We start from the raw sequence: 21,358 nt of genomic DNA, 5'->3' as shown, positions 1-21,358 counted from the left end.
GCTAGAGATTCATAATGGGAGATTCAGCGTGAGACATTTTACCAAGTTTGGAATCTTCAGCGGCACGCCCTCACATTCCCACAGGCAGAGCAGAATGAAGATGGCGTGAGAGGCAGGGCGGCTCTGATTTGCTTCATTAATCGCTCAAAAGGCCACCACACACGCATAGATGTGCAGGGCCTTCTGAGTGACAGTTCTGAATATATCCAGCAGGGCCATTCTTTATCGCGTGGCCACGCATTTGAAACTCTGTCAGCTACACACACAGCGATGCTTAACCATTTTCTGAGCGATTTAGAACATGGCTGAATATCGCTCCGTGTAGGGCCTATTACTGGATACAAAACTTTAACCTATAGTTCTGTTCTCACAGTATTGAATGTGTACTACCTGATGGATTTTCTCATTTACTAGTCTGGTGCTTTGTTTTTCCTGGCAAGTTTACATGCTTCTTTAAGCACCCAATAATTGTACGTAATGCTTGGAAATTAATTAAATAGAACCTGAAATATTTATTTTTTCATAATAGGTATTCGCTTATAGTTATAGAGTAATGCTATTCTTTCATTTTTTTTTTTTTTTTTTTTTTTAGTTATTCAACCACCAGCGACTTGGATGTGTTTTTACATGGATTAGGTCTTGAACACCTGACAGATCTATTTAAGGTAAACATTTACTTTTTAATCCTTTTGTCTGTCTTCCATATCATTCATGTGTAATGGTGTGTACACACTGTGAGATTTGCGCTATAATCAAAATCAATGGCAAATTAATGCAAATCGCACCGTGTGCTCCTGCATCCGATCCCGTCTTTTTTTTCTCCTCTGAATATTTGTTATTTTATTTTCAGGCAGAACTGGCTAACTTCCAGTCTATTGCTCTTGAAGGGGGCGGCGGGACACGGCACCAACCTCTCATAAGGTTAATGGTCCGTGACCCTGCTGACAGGACGGTGCACAGCAGTCGCAAAGGGACTGACTAGCATGCCTGCAGTGAAGCCGCACCGGAAAAGCGGAACATGATGCCAGGGTCCCCATTTGCAGGGCTCCCCAGGCAGTTGGGTGGCATTTTCTTCCATGCACACAAAGAAGCTCCCACACTATCTTGGCGGCAGAGCTTCCGGATAGAGGGACCAGCAGCTCAGTATGGCACTATATCTGCATGACAGAGTCATCACGGCTACGCAGCATCGGGGCCCTGATTCACCAGACTGATAACAGTGGGTTATAGGGGCCATATTGAGGTTGGTAGTCCTGTTACAGGACCCTCTTCTAAAATTGCATTGGTACAGCTTGGATGAGTTCAAAGGGGCTTGTGTGCTGGTTTTCTCTCTCCTCTCCAGTCTGGGCTGGGAAAGTGTATGTGTGGAGGTTATACCTTTTTAAATTATACAGATATAGAAATATAGGTATATAGTTTTATCTCCTGGCCTTACTGTTCTGTTATATAGAGAGTAGAGCTGGGTCGTTCGCAAATGAACCGGATCTTTTGAACGGGTCCCATTCGAGGTCGGATGATCCGCCGACCCCAAAGAGGTGATCCGTTTCAGTTTACAGTACATTTCCCTGATCTCAGTGCTGCCACCTGTGGCAGCTGAGATGTACTACCTCTGTAGACTGAGTACAGTGCTGTGACTACAAGTGATAGAAAGATTAGCTGCTGCTGCCCGCCAGGGATGGCCATCGGTGCAGACGCCATCGATGGTTGCCATCGATGGTGATTCTGCACCCAGCCATCGATCAGTGTTTTTACTCGGTCATGCATATTCCCTTTTCTTTTTAAAGTGAGTCGAGGGTCCGTCTAAAAGATACGTATCTTTTCACTGAACGATCCGTCGTTTCCCGGCTCAGCTTAAGGACCCGTTTTGGCCATCTCTAATAGAGAGGCAGTATGACTGAAAATAAGTCTGTTTGTTACTCTTGCCACACTAAGTTTTCCCCTTTATGTGAATAATGTACTCTGTCTGCGCAAAGCAGCAGCAGTGTGCAGGAGCCTGATTGCTGTAGTCTATGATGTCCTCCATTTCCTTTTAGCTTGCAGTGGCAAAACAGGAGAGGCAGGACTTACAAAAGACAGTCACAGATTTAATGGCTATTCATAGATCACAGCCTCCTAGATTAGCTCCTCAAAATCGCAGGGCGTAAAGTCCCTTATTTTTTATATTAGGGAAGTGCTCAACCTCCCAGATAAGGAGGAGTAACAGGCGGAGAAGGTGTTTTTCCCACAAAGAGAGATGATGCTAGTTCTCGGTCTGACAGGAGAAAATGTTGTACCTTTTCTGGACGACCTCCTGATCAAAGCCCCTACCTGGGAAATGTTGGAGGACAGCGTCCGCATCACCTCCAGTCTCCTGATGAGTTATGGGTGGGTTCTCAACCTACAGAAATCCTGGGTGAGATTTAATAGGATGAGCTATTCAGAAAATTAGAGATTTGGAAAGAAATCTCCAGTTTTTTTAAAGCGGCAATCATTCACACTGCTAAACCAGTTTGATTTTGAAGTGTAGATGGTTGCCGCTTTAAAAAAAACTGGAGATTTCTTCCCAAATCTCTCACTTTCTGAATATCTCATCCTATTAAATCTCACCCCCCATCTGGAACTCACTCAGCGGATTCTCTTCTTGGGAATGTTGCTGGATACAGTAGCTCAAAAAGTCTTCCTTCTGTCGGAAAAGGTGACTGCAATTCAAGAAATGGTCAGAAATGGTCAGATCGGCCATTGTTGTATACTTCTTCTTTGGAAGATAGTATCCTCCTACAAGGCCATTCAGTACAGGAGATTCCACGCAAGAACTTTCCAGCTGGATCTATTATTATTATTATAATTTTATTTATAAGGCGCCACAAGTGTTTCGCAGCGCCGTACAAAGGAACAATACAGGGAGACAAAGCTTGGCATAACATTGAATAAATAACAAGAATACAGTACAAATAAAGAGCGCCACAGTTCAATACACATTACAGCTTGGATATAAGTAGTGAGGACTCAATCAACATACAACTAGAGGCTAGATGCCAATGATGGAGATGAGTATGCGGACAAAGATGGTCACTGAGTGTTGGAGTATAGGAGAGCTGTGAGTGACATGTGAAGAGAAGAGGGCTTTGACAACAGGAGGGAAGAGGGCCCTACTCGGAGGAGTTTACAATCTAGTAGGAAGGGGAGACAGACAGATTACAAGAGGTGCAAGCAAGTGGGTGGTGGTTAGATAGCAGGATATAAACAGGCAAGGGGTCAGAGAACCATCTGGTTTATGCAGTGGAAGGGTATGCTTTGATGAATAGGTGAGTTTTCAGTGCCTGTTTGAAGCTTTATTGAGCAGGCTTGCTCCATATGCACTCCCTTATCAAACTGTTGCCGAAGACAAAAGTCTCTGCTGTGGTGGCTGACTTCGTCGCACCTTCTGGAGGGACGCCAGTTCGGCATCCAATCCTGGGTCCTGGTCATGACAGATGCCAGACTGAGTGGTTGGGGTGCAGTGACTCAGGGAGCTCAGTTTCAACGATGGTCCCAGCAGCAGACCATACTTCCCATAAACATGTTAGAACTAAGAGAGATCCACAGGGCATTCAGGCTGTCGACCTGCTAATCAACAAATCAATCCAGGTCTAATTGGACATTTCCACAGTGGTGGCATACATAAACCGTCAAGGGGGGACAAAAAATAGAGCGGCTATGCAGGAGGTATCGAGGATTCTTCTATGGGCCGAAAGACACGCGGCAGCCATCTCCGCTATCTTCATTCCGGGTGTAGACAACTGGGAATCGAATTTTCTCTGCAGACACTATATACACCTGGGGGAGTGGAGCCTACACCCTCAGGTGTTACAGGCCTTAATTTGTCGATGGTTATGTCTTCAATTAGACTTGATGGCATCCCGTCTGAACAATAAAACTTCAGTTTAACTGCTCAAGGACATGAGATCCTCAAGCTGTGGCGGTGGATGCCCTGACCGTGGATTTATCGCTTCATCTATCTCTTCCCTCAGATTCCATTGATCCCAAAGCTACTGAAATGCTTGAAACAGGAAATTGTTCAAGTGATTTTCTTAGCACCGAACTGACCACGCAAGGCATGGTTTGCCGACCTCCTGTCCACAGAAGACCCCTGGCCCCGACCGTTTCTGCCAGATCTTCTGCAGCAAGGGCCATTCATTTATCAGGACTTAGGACGGCTGAGCTTAATGGCATGGAAATTGAAAGGGAGATCTTAGCTAGGAAAGGCATTCCCAGTACTGTTTTCACTACAATGATCAGGACTCGGAAGTCAGTCACCTCAAAACATGATCATCGCATTTGGAAACGATATGTCTCCTTGTGTGAAAGTAATCTGTACCCACCAGCTGGGTTTAAATTGTGTCGTTTCCTGAGATTGCTGCAAGCTGGAGTTGATCTGGGCCTTCGTCTAGGTTCTATAAAAGTTCAGATTTCAGCTTTATCTGTTTTCTTCCAGAAGTAATTGGCATTGCTCCTTGAGGTACAAAAGTTTCTAAAAGGGGTTCTCCACATACAGCCCCCCTATGTGTGCCCTGTGGCGCCTTGGGATGTAAACTTGGTCTTGTATTTTTTACAATCTTCATGGTTTGAACCACTGTTGATATCAAGTTTCTCACGTGGAAAACTGTTCTGCTACTGGCTCTAGCCTCGGCATGGAGAGTAGCGGAGCTGGGAGCTATTTCCTGATGGAGTCCTTACTTGATGTTTCATGCAGACAGGACTGGGCTTCGTACAAGGCCAAAGTTTCTGCCCAAGTGTGTTATATGCATTCCATATTAACCAACCTATTGTGGCTCTAGCAATCACGGATGGCTCTGCTTCTCCGAAGTCTCTTCATGTGATTAGAGCCTTGAAGATTTCGAGAACTGCTCATACCAGAAAATCAGATTCTGTCTTCGTATTGTACGATGCTAACAAGATTGGCTGTCCTGCTTTGAAACAATCCATCGCTAGGTGGATTCAACTTACAATCCAGCAGATCCTGGCTCCTGCTTCTGTTTTTGGCCACTCTACTAGGTCGGTGGATTCATCTTGGGAGGCTGCCCGAGGAATATCAGTGCTACAGTTGTAGAGCTGCCACTTGGTCGGGTATCAACACTTTTGTTGGTGTAATACCCTGGCCTCAGAGGATCTTCAGTTTGGCAATTCTGTTTTTAAGGGGTCTCCGCACTCTCCCGCACTTTGTGGGAGCTTTGGGACTTCCCCCATGTCTACTTGATTGCCCAGTATACCCTATGGATGTTAGAGAAAGAAGAATTAAATTTACCTACTGGTAAATCTCTTTCTCGTAGTCCATAGGGTATACTGTGCGTCCTCCTCTGTGCTTCAATTGTTCCCTGTGTTGGTCTGGTTTGATTGCCTTGCAGTTTTTTTCTTGCTGTACTGCTTCTATGCTATTTTTTCCTTTTACCATGTTTCTTTCGGTGGACTCTCCTCACCACGGCCGCCAATCTCCACGATTGGGGAGCGGTCACGTGTCGGAAACCCTTTCATGGGCTGTGGACTTCACAGGAATCCCTGTTGTCCATCAATGTCCTCAAATTGAGTGCAGTCCTGCTGGCTCTCCGCCAGGTGGAGCCTTGGCTTCAGGGTCCCATGGTGCAGGTCCAGTCCGACAATGCAACAGTGGTGGCTTATATCACCCACCAGGGTGGCACTCTGAGTTGGATGCCCATGGCAGAGGCCTCTTGCATCTTGCAATGGGTGGAAGGCAAGATCACCGCATTGGGGGCACCGCATTGGCCCAGGAGGATCTGGTTCTTGCATCTGCAGGCTCCTTCGATCCATCTGCCTCTGTGGCCGTCCATGCCTCCATCTCAGTCTGGTTGTTTTTGATGGGGTGGCTGTTGAGACCTCCTTGTTAAGAGCCAAGGGCTTTAATTCAAGAGATTTCATCTGTGTTCAGGTCCCATAAGCCTTCTTCGGCTTGTGTTTATCACATCTGGCAGACTTATATTTCCTGGTGTCGCTCTCCTGCATTTAATCCCAAGACTTACAGTTTGTCTCGAATTTTGTCCTTTCTGTAAAAGGGTTTGGAGGCTGGTCTCCATCTGTCCTTCTTTAAGGTGCAGGCCTCAGCTTTATTCTCTTCTGCAGACGGTTGTAGTTGTTGCAGGATGTCCGCACTTTCTTGCAGGGGGTCTTGTGTATCCATCCTCCGTTTGTTCCATCTGTCGCTCCGTGGGATCTTTTCTCTGGTTCTTAAGGCACTTCAAGGTTTCCCTTTTGAAGCTTTGCGGTCGGGGGATCTTTGCTGGCTTGCCTGGAAAACTCTTCCTGTTGGCCATTGCTTCGGCCAGGAGAGTGTCTGATCTGTCAGCTCTGCCCTGTCAGTCTCCTCTCCTGGTCTTTCATCCAGATAGGGCGGTTTTTCAAACCGTTCCTTCGCAACTCCCCAAGGTGGTGTCCAAGTTTCATGTTAACCAGGAGATAGTGGTCCCAGCCTTTTGTAGACCGGAGGCCTCTCCTGAGCAGCGTTCCCTGGATGTGGTCTGTGCTTTGCGCATCTATGTGCATTGCACTAAAACCCTTAGGAAATGTGATTCTCTCTTTGTTCTCTATGGATTTCAAAAGACAGGTTGGCCTGCTACCAAGCAGACTATGGCTGAGGTCTGTTATCAAGCAGGCTTACTTGGGCGCTTCCCTCCCGGTTCCTGCGGGGGTTCGGGCTCATTCCATGAGGTCTGTGTGTGCGTCTTGGGCTGTTCATGGCAGTGCAACAGCAGAGCAACTTTGCAAGGCGGCGACTTGGTCATCCGCTAATAATTTATTGCGCTTCTATGTGTTCACCACTTTTTCCTCCCAAGACTCGGCATTCGGCCAGAGTGTTCTGGCTGCGGCACAGGCACGTCCCCACCCTTAGGTGGCTGCTTTAGGACGTCCCACTATCATCCCTGTGTCCCCTGACATCTACCCCATCTCTTTATTTTGAGGACATCAGGGGCCACAGGGATCCCTCCCTGCCGTGCCTGCTTCATTTGTATTGAAGTTCATAGTTCCTCCATTGAGTGAACTTAGTTAATAATTCCTCTGTTGAGAGTACTCACACATGTTACAGTTACGGTTTCTTTGTTGAAGAACCACACACACAGGGTTTCTCTTCCTTCTATCTTGTCTCCTGTCTGGCTTAGTAAAAACTGAAAGCATACATACAGATAGTGGACCTAAAAACTGAAAGCAGCTGGCTTGGAAGAGGAGGGGAGGAGCCTGCCTGGCTACAGAGCCAAGAAGTTTAACCCTTCTAGTGGTGGAATAGATCGTTCACCCACTCTCTACCCCACTGTGGCCCCTGACGTCCTCGAAGCAAGAGATTTAACATGTAAATGACATCAATCTTGTTATCCCTATCATGTTTTTTAAGTGCTTAACTCCTCCCTGCCTTTAGGCTAAACATACCAACCTTATCCCCCCCCCCTCCTGTCGGAGCTGACCTTACATCACCGCCTATTGTCTATATCTAACCCGCCCCTTCCATACCTTAACCCGCACCTGCATTCTGGAAATTGAAATTCCATCAGAATTGCATGGCGGTGGTTGGAACACCAGCGTTGGTGTTGTGAATGCCGGCGTAATGAATGCACTGATGATGATTTGTGTCGTTCCTCATAGTTTAACAGCAGTAGCTTATTAAGGCCTAAATGTAAATCTCCATTGTTAGAAGTTGGGGGCTTTAGGTCTATTTAATGGCAGTTTTTTTAAGGTGGCTGTTGACTGTTTTGCTTGCAGTATTTGAAAATAATAAATGTAAAATGTAAGTTTTTGATGAATTTCACATTAATATAGGGCAGTATTCAATGTAAAATATCGCCGTGTGCAGCGAATCCTGTTTAAGATTCGCTGCACACTCGCTGTGTTCCGGAGGGCTGGCTGCCACTCGCTCTCCCTGTATTCAATGTTGGAGGGGCGAGTTGCGAATCTTAACCCCTGCAGCAGACGAGTGTCTGCGGCAGGGAGCCGTGGGACGGTGGCAGGCAGGGAGATTGAAGTCTCCCTGCCTGCCCCAGCAGGGGACCGGGTATAGTCACTGCTCCCGATCATGCATATGTAATGATCGGGTGCAGTGAATATATGAATATCTAATGAGCGGCTCGGCTCCCGGCCCCCTGCTGGCTGCTCTGTGTAAAGAAATATATATATTTTTTTTAATTAAAATATATATTCATGTGCTATAAGCACATGAATAAAAATAGCATGCCCCTTCACAGAATAAAATTCGTGATTTTTTGACACCAAAATTAAAACAAAAAAACTTTTATTTTAATAGTTCACATTCCACTTCTCCATGAAAAGGAGAGACACGGCGAAAATCACTTAGAAAGACGGTGAGAAGTGCACGTTGAATAGGGTTGTTCGCTGTTTGAGACCAAAATTCTCCGTCCAACGCGAGAAAAGCACAAACTCGCCATAAAACATGGCATATTATTCTCATTGAATACTGCCCATAGTATGAAATACAGCCAACAAACATCTTTTGAAAGTCTACAATTTGATCAAATCTACCACAATATGTCCTAACCTATATCTGGGTTGCCCCTTTAAATTAAATTGTGGTAAATACATAGTGCAGGGGTTCCCAATCTTTTTTGAATCACGGCACCCTAGAGAATCAAAAAATTTTCACGGCACCCCTAGGCCAAAAATAAATTTATTAGATTGGGTTTATATGTGATTCTTTGGGTCAGTTATGTGGTAAAGGACAGGATTTGCGTCTGTTTGTACACATTTTATTAATGGCAGCCACCAGCATTGCTTTTGCTCATAAATAATTAACCATTAATAATTTGAGTTGGTCCTGGACTACCAACCCAGGGCACCCCTGCATGTGTCCCGAGGCACCCCAGGGAGCCACGGCACACAGTTTGGAAACCACTGACATAGTGTGTTTTATTTTTGACCATTTTTCCCCCCTTCATATCCTAAAATAAAAAATGATTTATGCTACCAAAATACATCATGTTTAAACCTTTATAAAATATATTGGGAATCTAAGCTTATATCTGAGGAAAAATCAAACTATTTGGTCATTAAGGGGTGGCACCTCTGCAGTTATAGTGAATGCGAATACCAGAGATCAAATATACCATGTGTTAATATCTATTTCTTTATCAGTTAAATGTACATATTTCTGTCAATTTTCTAGGAAAATGATGTAACTTTAAGGCAACTTTTGTCTTTGGAGGAAACTGAACTCAATAAGGTAAATTTTACTCAAAATATAAGAAAAAAGTGATATCTGTGCAATCTGTGGTAACAAAAACCTGGAAATATACAGTATGGGAGAAAATGAGCATCAAAAATGTGCTCCCAAACGCTGGAAAACAGACAAAAAGTATTGCTTGGATAAATTGTTTGTATCAGATTGATTTAACCAATTTATCTGAATGAGCATTGTCTGTTTTCCAGTATTTGGGAGCAAATTTTTGATTGTAATTTTCTCCCATATACAGTATTTCCAGGTTTTTGTTCCCTCCCGACGGATTGGACAGCTAAATTTGTGTGTATGGCCATTAGATTAAAAGGAAAGTAAAAGTGACAAAGTATAAAGAAAATCACTTGCAAGTACCAATTCTATAAGAAAGAGAACTGTAATTTATCCGGACTTCAAATAATATAAAGCGCAAAATACACTAGATTTGGTAAGAGCTCTTCTTTCATAGAATCACTTATATTTTAAATGAGACATCATACACATAATATTGGGTCAGCGAATTTAAATCTGCTGGAATTATTTTTTTTATATTGCATGAATTAATGGTTGATGGAGTCAGCATTATTACAGTACAATATATACCCATTATGGTTTAGCACATTATGGTTTTACCTATTTATTATTTAGTTCTAAAACATAGTTGATCTGAAATTAGCCAAAGGCCCCAAAAATCTAGCAGGAAAACTGCACAAGCCAATTCGGACAATGGCCAGAGAGGTATGGGGACACTGGAAGACTCTAGAGCAAGGGAGCAAGTGATTTAGTGGAAATAGGAAAAACATGAATAAAATGTGTCATGAATCCACAGTATAAACTTGTTTTACCAAATCTCATGCTCTCGATCCAAAATGCAGCACTTTTGACCTAATTGAGACTACTGTGTTCTTTCTGGCTGTGAGGAACCTTTAACATAAAATACTGAGTAAACTTTGGAGCGAATTTAATTGTGGTAATTTTACCAAAAGCTAATTAATCACCTTGGTTATTAGCCAATGCTGGCAGCACTTATCAGGGATTTTTTTTATTACACCCCTGATGACGCTCAAACCCTTAAAAGATTTCTGTGTGTTAATGCCTGGAAACGCCATTGCAAGGACAAGTTCTGCCTTTACGCAGATAACTTTATCGACCTCATAGTCTACTGTTGATATTTGCACTCACAAAATGTGTTTTATTTTTTGTTTCAAGTGATTTTTTTAAAGCGAATGATTTAGAAACTAACATGAGAAATGTTGGTATTTATAGAGCATGCTATATTTTATTAAATAGACCTTGAATTTGTTTCCAGCAATGTCTAGAAACCTAGGACCACGGATGTGCTGATAACTTTTGTGATGGTAGATTACTTATCTATAGCAGTGGTTCCCAACCCTGGTCCTCAAGTACCCCCAAAAGTGCATGTTTTCCAGTTCATCCAGCGGGTGCACTCATTCGGGTAGATGTATGAAGCCGTGATAAGGGAGGAGAAGTGAGCCAGAGGAGAATCCATAGTAACCAATCAGCACTGAAGTAACATCTATAATTTATATAATATAAAATTATACTGAGCAGTTGATTGGCTGCCATGGGCCACGTCTCCTCTGGCTCACTTCTCTCTTATTATGGCTTCATACATCTACCCCTTTATTCAGTCACATTTTAAAAGATCCACAGGTGGAGCTAATTATTTCAGGGTGGATACCTGGAAAATGTGCATTTACCTCTTACTCTGAGTTATACATGTAAATGCCCAGGTTGCGTTTACTAGCCTGATAAAGAATGAATCAGCCAGGTTATGTTAAAGTACATTAGTTGTCAGTTTGTGGATAATTGGGGGCCATGAAGAATTGAAACTGCAGGTCTACAGTTTTTTCTGGTGGCATGTTAACATCTGTTTTCTTTTTGTATTCATTAATGTTTAAGTTATTACTTTTTTTCTCTCTCAAAAGTATTGAGACAGTTATATTTAGTAAATGAAAGCTGCAAAACTTGCATTAGGGAATTTTGTACTTATGTTCCTTGGTTATAGATCTCTGAACTCTAATCTTATTTTACAAGTAGTGTAAGAGAATTCAATGTTCGGTTCAGGTATTTTCATTGGCAGGCTTTAGACTAACTTTGCCTAGTAATTTAATGACAATTACTGGGTTTGTAAATGATCATGGGATATAATAATCATTTACTCTAATAAGAGAGAACATGTTCTATGATACAGTAATCGATGCAGTACCAGCAGAATTGAAATATGTTTACTTTTTGTCATACATTGACTGGAAAATTGCATATACATTTGCCAAGTTTTGAGTGTGATGTTTAAATTGCAACCACATAAATCAAATTCTCCCAGCGGTATGGATTTAGCTAATTTGTTTTCCAACAGGAATGTTCTGTTTAATGTTATAGGTTTGTAATGTTTTTGAAGATTTTATAGCTTACATTTCATAATTGTTGTCTTGTGAAAGAACTCCACATTACATTTAAGGTGGTTAAATGGTCAGGAAAAAATACTGAAAAGTATTAATTATCCCAGTAGTTTTCATAGACTAATGCTAATCACTATGCATTGTATCTCGTGCCTACACCCATCCATAAACTACAAATGACCACTGAAAAATATCAGTCAGGTTATTTACAACCATCCAATCACAAACGGACAGAGTAGGAAATCTCTGCAATTTTTGGGGTTTATTTGTTGAATAAAAACTTGTGGTTTCAAATTTGTTACTCAATTAGTAATACTTATACTGTATATTTCTGTTCTACAGTGAATAACGGCATGATAGATAAAGTAAGCTCTTCTCCAAATCTAGGAAGACACATTGTTGTCTTTGCTAAATGCCTAGTGCCTGATCGACTAGCTTTTGTAGATGCCCACGGATATCTGAATGGCCAAAACTTATGTACCCTCTTTTGCAAAACTAGTTTCCACAGTATAATTGGGGCATATACAAAAGGCAATTGTAATTACGTGTATTAAAAGCTGCAGTCTCTCCTAGCTAGCCTTCCTCTTTCAAATTAGTTTACATAGCGGGCATCGCATCGCACAGTACAAAAAAGTATGTGCTGCACATACTTTTTGTACTGCCCACAGATCGCATGCGATGCGATCTACCTAATAACGCATCGTATTGCATACTGCTATCGCAGCGTGTAGGTATAGGTATATTTCTGTAGTGTCTTGTTAACCCTACAGTTACTCAAAGGCCCGAAAGGGTTTCCCCCCCAACACTTAAAATGATTGCACGTAACTCCAAGATCCCAGCTGTCTATACAGTTGTGCAGTCTTTCAGAAAGAATCATACCAGATACTCTTGTTTTAATTTTCACAATGTACTTTATTTCAATCTCAACTGTGATTACAAACTTATGACTTGAATGTATAGCAAACAAATTCTTTACTTTATAAATGATTGTTTCTGTAACTAATTCACCTTTGCTGAAACTCGTTATTGTACTGGACAAGAGTACAATTGTGATGGTACTCTTGCAATGCAGTGCTTTTATAAAAAGTTATTTAAAAACAAAACAAAAAGTTGCACGTTTCTCTTAGGGCGTGATGTACTAAGCCTTGAAAAGTGATAAACCACCATCCAATCAGCTCCTACCTGTAATTTTCAAACAACGCCGGTTGCATGACCGGTAGGAGCTGATGAGCTGGTGGTTTTTCATTTAACATTTTATCACTTTTCAAGCTTAGTACTGTACATCTGGCCCATGATCTTAACTAAAATAATGCATTTTATCAAACACGTCTATAAAACAGAGTAACATACTGAGTAAAATAGCATGCATTTTAATACATGTGTAACAAGATATAACAAAGATTTCTGACCGTTTATTATTATTATATTTTACCCCAGCTCTAGAATATAGATGAAGACTGCAACAGTGACCACAAAATGCTGTAGAGTAGTCTTAACTATTAATCTATGTTGCTGCATGTTCTTATTGTGCATCAACGTATTTTTACATTTGTTAGTGTACATAAAATAGACACAAATAATTTTGCAGCACACTACTGTAGTGGTTCCCAAACATTTTTGAATCGTGACACACTTGTCAGAATTGTTTCCATGACACACTTAGGCCAAAAGTTTATTCAGAAAGTCAGAAAATAATATTGAGTTGCGTTTTTAAAATATGTCATCCTTAAGGTGCATACACACTACAAAGTTTTTAACCAATTTCCATTGAACCCAGTGTCCTGGACGAAAGATGTTGATGAAAGACGAACGATCTTGCTACAGTCTATAGGCTTTTTTTGAAAGATATCCAAATTGAGCTGCATGCACAGTTGATGAACAATCTTGATGAACAACTGGCGGGTATGCGCATCATCATTGGTTGTTCGTTGCATACACACTGAAAGACATTTTGACCAATATCGTTCACAAGGGCCAAAATGAACGAAATTGGGGAAAAAAATTGTACAGTGCGTATGAACCTTTAGGTTCAGTTATGTAGTGAATGACCGGATTCACTTCAGTTTGTCCACATATGTTATGTCTGGAAGCCACAAGCACTATAAGACTATATAGAATTGAACTGGTCCTGTACCACCATCCAAGGCCCCTACCAGTGCACTAGTACATAAGAGGAGCCACCTAAAAAAAATCTTTCAGTGCTTTAATGAATCAAACAATTCTGCAGTTTGCCACACCCTCCTCTTTTGCATTACGCTGAGGAAGTATTCCTATTTCTTGAATTTAAGACCGTAATCTATTGAGTTAACTGGGCGTTAAGCTGAGTAAAGCACTGATGACTGCTTAAGCATTAAAGTGGCTGGCCCAGACGAAGGTTCGGTTGACAGCAGGGCTGACTATAGTCAATAAACAGATGGAGCGGGTCTCGCTCTTGCAGGGGATGGCGGAAGATTCGCCAGCCGCCATCCCCCGCTAGCCGCTGTAAGGGGACGCACGAGATGCGCGCGCGTCGCCTTACAACGGGGGTCCCCTCTGCCTCGTCGAGGTTCGCCCAGTCAGATGGGGCGCCTCTTCGCCAGATTCTGGCGCAGCGCATGCAAGGAAGAGGCCAGCTCCTTCTGTACTGCTTTGACACAGATCATTATTTTACACTTTTAGTTACATATTAAGATTAGAATTTAATTCAGGATGTGCCTTCACCCATTTCAGAACAGCTGTTGATATCTGTTAGATATGGGGATATTTTGTTTAGCTTTTTGCAATAAGGGATTGCGTGTAAATTGCAAATGTGTTTTGCCTACTTTTCTTCAACAGAAATATTTAGCATCCAGTATAGGGGGATTCAATTATCCCTGATAATTTTTAAAATTAAAACAATTGACTTTTTATTTTATTCTTTTTGTTTAGCTTTGGGCAGTTTTTGTGCTTTATCGAATCCGTGATAAGTTCACGTGTCTGTGTTTTAATGGCCAGATTAAGAAAATTTTTATTATTGTTTTTCTTTTGGAGCCTACTGATGCCCTAAAAACATATTTGTGACAGGCGGAAATATCAGCACACACACCTATTCAATCGGGTATATTCAATGCGGTTTTATAGAGCTATTATGTCATAGCTCACCCTTAGTATTCAACCCACCCCCCTGCACTCATTGTTTCCACCTCATTGTTTTTAAAAAGTTAAGTGGAAACTGTGAGCACTGCCGTCCAAATGGCGAGGCTCTCAGCTATATGCAGCAAGCTTGCTGCATTAGCAGCGAACCTCGCAGTTCGGGGCGGATTTGTGACAAACATGCCATTGCATACTGTAATTATGTATTGTTTTTCTTTGGTACACTGTAGTATAAAATAGTGCTTGTGTTGATTCCACCTAGCTTTTACTTGTATTTCAAATGCATTATTGCTTGATGTGGAATTCATTTAAACTTATTGTGGCTATTTGTTGAACACAGGCTGGAGTTACAAATACAGAAGACTGTAAGAAAATAATGTCTGCAGTTAAAGAGATCCAGGTTGAAGAAACAAAACTGGAAATAATGACTGATTTTTCAAGCTCCGAATCCAGGTAACTCATCATACTATGTGCAAATGTAATAGAACAATACAAACGTTTTGAGATGAGAGGGTGTGTGGTGAAATCAACTTTATTGTTCCTTGTTAAAAAAAAAAAAAAAAGCTAGTAAATGGTGTGCAGTTTTCCATAGCTTTTGTACTACTACATAAACTGACCATGTAAATGATCTTATCGTATGGTCTGTATGCATTTTTCTGTGCTGTGGGTACGAATAAACATCTAAGGGTCTTTTATTATAGCTTGGTGGATACCAGGCACATAAGTGTATAATAAACAAGACCTGTACTGGGTCACAACCAAGATGTACAGTGATTTACATGGTACACACCTTGCGGAGAAGAGCTGCATTATCTGTTAATTCATATTTTTCCCAGAGATCATTTGAAGTTATGACAAAATTTGCACTGTTCTGAGGGAAAACAGGGAAACAACCTGTTGTTTGATAGATTAGCATATTGTAAAAGGTGATCATGTAACCTTAATGTGTAAAAACAATTCTAGTAGTTATATATGGAACAATAACATTTGTTTACTAAAACTATATATCTAATATATAATCTATGTATAGATGTGTGTGTGTGTGTGTGGATATAGATACACCCACACACACATATGCAGGGTACACCCTATGCTAACTGATTCATTCAGAGCATCTGATTTTAGGAAGTATATACTCTTGTCAATCCGTTTTATGATATGTTTGGCCAGACATCACAACTGCGTAGCAGTGTCAGCTGTTCCTGCCACCCAAATATGGGATAGTTGGTGAGTTGGAAATGCTGACATATATTAAGAGGCTGATTTAAGTACACTACCGTTCAAAAGTTTGGGGTCAACCAGATGATTATGTGTTTTCCATGGAAACTGACTTTTATTTATCAAATGAGTTTCAAAATGAATAGAATATATAGTCAGGACATTGGCAAGGTTAGAAATAATAATTTTTATTTAAAATAATAATTTTGTCCTTCAAACTTTGCTTTTGTCAAAGTATGCTGCATTTGCAGCAGTTACAGCATTGCAGACCTTTGGCACTTTAGCTGTTAATTTGTTGAGATTATTTGAATAAATGTCACCTCATGCTTCCTGGAGCACAACTTGGATTTACTTCTTGGGTACCATTTAGTCAAGCTACTCCCACAACAGCGCAATGGGGTTAAGAGCTGGTGACTGCACTGGCTAATCCATTACAGACCGAATACCACCTCGCTGCTTTTAACCTGAATAGTTTTTGCATAATTTGGAGGTGTGCTTTGGATCATTGTCCTTTTGTAGGAGGAAATTGGCTCCAGTCAAGTGGTGTCCACAGGGTGCATGGCAAAATGGAGTGATAGCCTTTCTTATTCAGAATCCCTTCTACCTTGAAAATCTCCCACTTTACCAGCACCAAAGCAGCCCCAGACCATCACATTACCTACACCATGCTTGACAGGGGTGTGGTATATTTCACAGACAGTCGGGATTCCGACAGTCATTACTCAGACGTCGGAATCCCGACTGCACAGCGGGGAGCGCAATGTAGCCCCTTGCGGGCTCGCCACCTATTTTATTCTCCCTCTATGGGGGTCGAGTACCCCCACGAGGGAGCAGTCGGGATTCCGAGGTCGGAGTAATGACTGTCGGAATCCCGACTGTCGGGGAGCCGTCCGGCACCCCTTGACAGAAGGCGTTGGGTTCTCTTTCAGCATCTTTTCACTTGTTCTTCTGTGTAATCCACACCTCAAACTTCGATTCCTCTGTCCATAACACTTTTGTCAAATCTTCCTATGTCCAATTTCTGTGTTCTTTTGCCCATATTAATCTTTTCCTTTTGTTGGCCAGTCTAAGATATGGCTTTTACTTTGCAACTATGATTAGAAAGCCAGCATCCTGGAGTCGCAATCTCCAAAGCTTTAGGACTTCCCAGCATGCGCGTGGCTCCTCTCCCCTATAACACCTCCTCCTAGCACAGGACCTTCAGTTTTTTTGTTGGTGCCTGCAGGAAGAAGGTGCACCTCTTGGGTATTTTATTCTAGGTGTTTATTCTAGGTGTTTTTACACTGAGCATGCAGCGCCAGTACTCAAAGCGGCTCTGGTGTCGCTGCTACGACACCCCTGGCATCCATTATCTCCTGCAAGCTCTGGCGAATTAGGCAGAGTGGACAGAGGAGCTGCACAAGCGGCTAGCACCGCCAAAGCGACCACTCCTCCAGGTCAGCATGGCCAGTGAACAGGTAGGGCAAGAGATGCTCTTTCCGGAGAGTGGGTAAAGCTGCACATTAGCTGTGGCATTTGGGAGGCAGTCCACAGCGCTGACGTGGACACTGCCCCTCAAGGCAGGGACTCCACTATACCACCAGGGTACTAAGCGCAGATGGAGATAAATCCCTATTAGGCAGGGGGGTTGACCTTCATTTGATCAGGCTCGCATACCAGTGGGGGAAGCCCAGCAAAAGTTGAGCCAGCAGCCCCTCACCTGGCTTAAGTCGCGAGTTCACTCCGTGCTCCCGCCTGGATGCTGTATCCCATGAGTCCTCATTCCGCAGACTCTGCGGAATGCTGGGCAAGTCTCCCCTTAAAAAGTGCTTGCACACTAGGATTTTTTTGTGGATTTCAGTGCAGCATCAAGCAGGGATGAATGGGGGGGGATGACATTACATATGTTACATTGGGACATTACATGCGGGGGGGACATGCCCGCCGAGCAGTGGCGCAGCCATCAGCTGCGCCACTGGTCGTAGCAGCAGCCAGGTGGGTAACATTATAAGCAGGGACAGTACAGATTTCACATGGGGACACATACCCGCTGCACAGCGCATAGGCGGCCATTTAGAGGTGCCAATGGTCGTTGCAGCAGCCAGATGGGAACAATATAAGCAGGGACAGTACAGTTATCACACAGGGATTTAAATATTCAGCTCCTGGACTAGAAAGTTGCTCTAAGCAACGTTGCTACCTGACATTTGTTCCTGGACACTCATTGCCGTTTCCTGCTTTCTGCATTCATCTTGTTTGATGTTATATCCACCTTGTCATCCAGTATTCCTCATTAGTATGCCCCGTTGCTGTTACTAACTTCTTCAGCTACTCGCCACTGAGCACCTTCTATGCTACTGACCTGACTCCAGTCACGTAGCAGTTAAGACTGTTGCACTAGTTACCGTGTCACTGTGCAACAGTCTTAACTGCTACGTGACGTTACCAGCTACCCTGACACTGTCTTAAACTCTGGTCCGGTTCCTGTTCAGTCTCAAATATACAGTATTCTTTAGCCTTTACCACTTAATTTGTTCAGTCTGCACCTCCGGTCTGTTCACTGGTATATTCTCCAGACCAAGTTTCCTCATTCTCCAACCCCTGGTTCAGTCAGTCTGGTTAGTCTCCCAGATCCTGTCTTCATTCGCCAAGTCAGCCTATTTAAGTTATTTCTTCACTTCTAGTAGGCTATTCTATGTTTCTCACTATACCCATGGTTTTGTTTAGCCAAGTGGGCATATTTGAGTTCCTGTCACTCCGTGTCATCTGCTTTTGTCATTCAGTACTCCGGTACGGCATTCATTCACCGCATCATCGTGATCACCCAACATCCACCATCTGACCACTCCAGTCACAACTGAGTCCACACACCCACCTCGTGACACCTGACTTAATGAGAAGTCCCTGGATGTGGTGCAGGCTTTTTCAGAACTACGTCACTCGCACTAAAGCTATCAGATTTTCTGGCTCTCTGTTTATCCTCTATGGGTTTCACAAACATGGGTGGTCCGCTCACAAGCAGACTATAACTTATTGGATTCGACTGGTCATTGCTCACACTTATGAGAAATCTGCTTTGCCTTCTTGTTTTCGGCACATTCCACCAGGTCTGTTGGTCCTTCTTGGGCTGCATGCGGTGGTGTTTCTGCTGAATAGTTGTGTAAGGCGTCAATGTTTCTAAGGTCCTATTCCTTTGACACATTTGCTACTCAAGGTGCTTAATTTGGTTGCCAGGGTCTTCTGGCCCCCCAGGCATCATTCCTCCCTTAATTATACGACTTTTGGATATCCCTAATGTCTTCCCTGTGGGACCAGGAACCCTGAAGAAGAAAAGAGAAGTTATGGTAAACCTACCTTCGGTTAACTCCCTCTCTTCGAGGTTCCTGGGACACCAGGGTGCCCCACCCTGACACACCTTTTACAATGGGGGCATATGCAACTGTGGTTCCCGCTGGGACTGGCTACCAAACTGAGGGTCCTGTGCTAGGAGGCGGGGTATAGGGCAGAGGGCAGTATTCAATGAGAAAAGTTCTCCGTGTTTTGTGGAGAATTTGTGCTTTTTTCGCCTTGGACGGAGCATTTTGCTCTCCAAAAGCGAGCAACCCTATTCAATGTGAAATGTTCTCCGTCTTTCTAAGTGATTTTCGCCGTCTCTCTCCGTGTAGAAATTCTTCATCTTTTGATGGAGAGCTGGAATGTGAACTTTTAATCTAAAAGGTTTTTGTATTTAATTTTGGTGTAAAAAAATCAGGATTTTTTTTCTGTGAAGGGGCATGTGATTTTTATTCATGTGCTTATAGCACATGAATATATATTTAATTTAAAAAAAAATATTTTTTTTTTTTTTTACACAGTGCAGCCAGCAGGGGGCCGGAGCGCTCGAGCCGCTCATTAGATATTCATATATTCACTGCACCCGTATGCACGTTCGGGTGCAGTGAATACTGGGTCCCCCGCTGGCTATAGGGGGGGGCAGCCTGTGCTGCCTGGGTCCCAGGGGGGCCCCCTACCCTCACATATGTTCTGTGGCATCCAGGGAGACTTTAATCTCCCTGGATGCCACGTCCCACGGCTCCCTGTCAGCTCCCTGCCGCGGACGCTCGTCCGCTGCAGGGGTTAAGACTCGCCGCGAGTGGCGGCGAGTCTTAAAAACGTTGAATAGTGGGAGCAGGAGTGGCAGCGAGCCCTCCGGAACACGGAGAGTGCATGGAGAGCAAAATAAAACGCTCTCCATGCACGGAGAACTCCGTCATTGAATACTGCCCAGAGAAAGATACCAGTAGAGTGAGAGAGACAGGTTTCAGATTTTAATTAAGTTTGGGATAAGCACAGGAGGCAGAGCTACTGACTTGTAAGGGTATAGGATCAAGAGGATCCTCACTTGTGGGGTCAAAGGAGGATAAACTGCTGCCAATGGGCTCAGCAAAGGAAGTGAGCAGGTCACTGACTGAGGAAGAGCCTGCCATTTCATCTTGGATTTTATCAATCTTGTCCTTGAAGATGGAAGCAAGTTCTGGTGCACTGATTGTAGCTGGTGGGGATGGTGAGGGAGGGTAAAGAAGTGATTTAAATGTATTAAAAAATAGCTTGGAGTTAGTGGCTTGAGAAGAGATGATAGAATGAAATTATGTTTGTTTAGTAGTGTCCAGAGCATTACGATAGGAGTGGAAGGTAGTGAGCAAGTCACTTGGATTCTGAGATTTATGCCACTGACATTCCACTCTATGGCCTTTATTCAGATCTGATCACAGTACAAATTTGTTTGGAAAATGGGAAAACCATGTGCACTGCAGGTGGGGCAGATGTAACATGTATAGAGAGAATTAGATTTGTGTCAGTTATTTTGTTTCTGTGCAGGGTAAATACTGGCTGCATTATTTTTACACTGAAATTTAGATTTCAGTTTCAATGCACCCCACCCAAATTTAACTCTCTGCACATGTTACATCTGCCCCACCTGCAGTGCACATGGTTTTGCCCATTTTCCAAACAAATTTGTACTGCAATCAGGTCTGAGTAAGGTCTCCCACCATCCGATGTGGATAAAAAACATCCCCAAGGGACAAATGCTCCGACTTAGACGGAATTGTTCCCGCCTGGAGACATTTGACACCCAAGCCACAAGGATGATGGAAGCATTCCAAAACTGCGGATACCCCCAAACAGCTAATAGAGGGGGCATATGACTCAACTAGAAAAAGAGACAGAGTATCCCTCCTCCAAAATAATCACGACAAAAAAGATAAAATCCCCAGAGAAGATAGGAACATTTCATTCATATCTAAATTTAACAGCCAATACCAGGATATACAAAAAATCATTCGCAAAAATTACTGTATCTTGAAACAGGATAAAACACTTAAAGACCTAATACCTGAGGACCCCTGCTTTATATTCCGTAAAAATAAATCCATAAAGAACATCCTTGCTCCTAGTTTTCTAA

The 21,358-nt window shown here is 42.8% G+C and overlaps 1 protein-coding gene across 1 annotated transcript in view; it reads left to right on the top strand.

Moving 5' to 3' along the window:
• Positions 1–21,358, top strand: part of ASZ1 (ankyrin repeat, SAM and basic leucine zipper domain containing 1) — a 126,546-nt gene that overhangs the window by 65,695 nt on the left and 39,493 nt on the right. The window contains exons 8-10 of the mRNA XM_083182804.1: positions 593–665; positions 9,137–9,193; positions 15,059–15,171. Of these exons, the coding sequence (XP_083038930.1) occupies positions 593–665; positions 9,137–9,193; positions 15,059–15,171 (243 nt within the window). The remainder of the gene's footprint in view (positions 1–592; positions 666–9,136; positions 9,194–15,058; positions 15,172–21,358) is intronic.

This window comes from Crinia signifera, chromosome 4 (assembly GCF_055691185.1).
Source record: "Crinia signifera chromosome 4, ASM5569118v1, whole genome shotgun sequence".
NCBI classification, from domain to species: domain Eukaryota; kingdom Metazoa; phylum Chordata; class Amphibia; order Anura; family Myobatrachidae; genus Crinia; species Crinia signifera.
The sequence above is the reverse complement of the archived record's forward strand: the minus strand, read 5'-3'. Positions and strand labels throughout refer to the sequence as shown.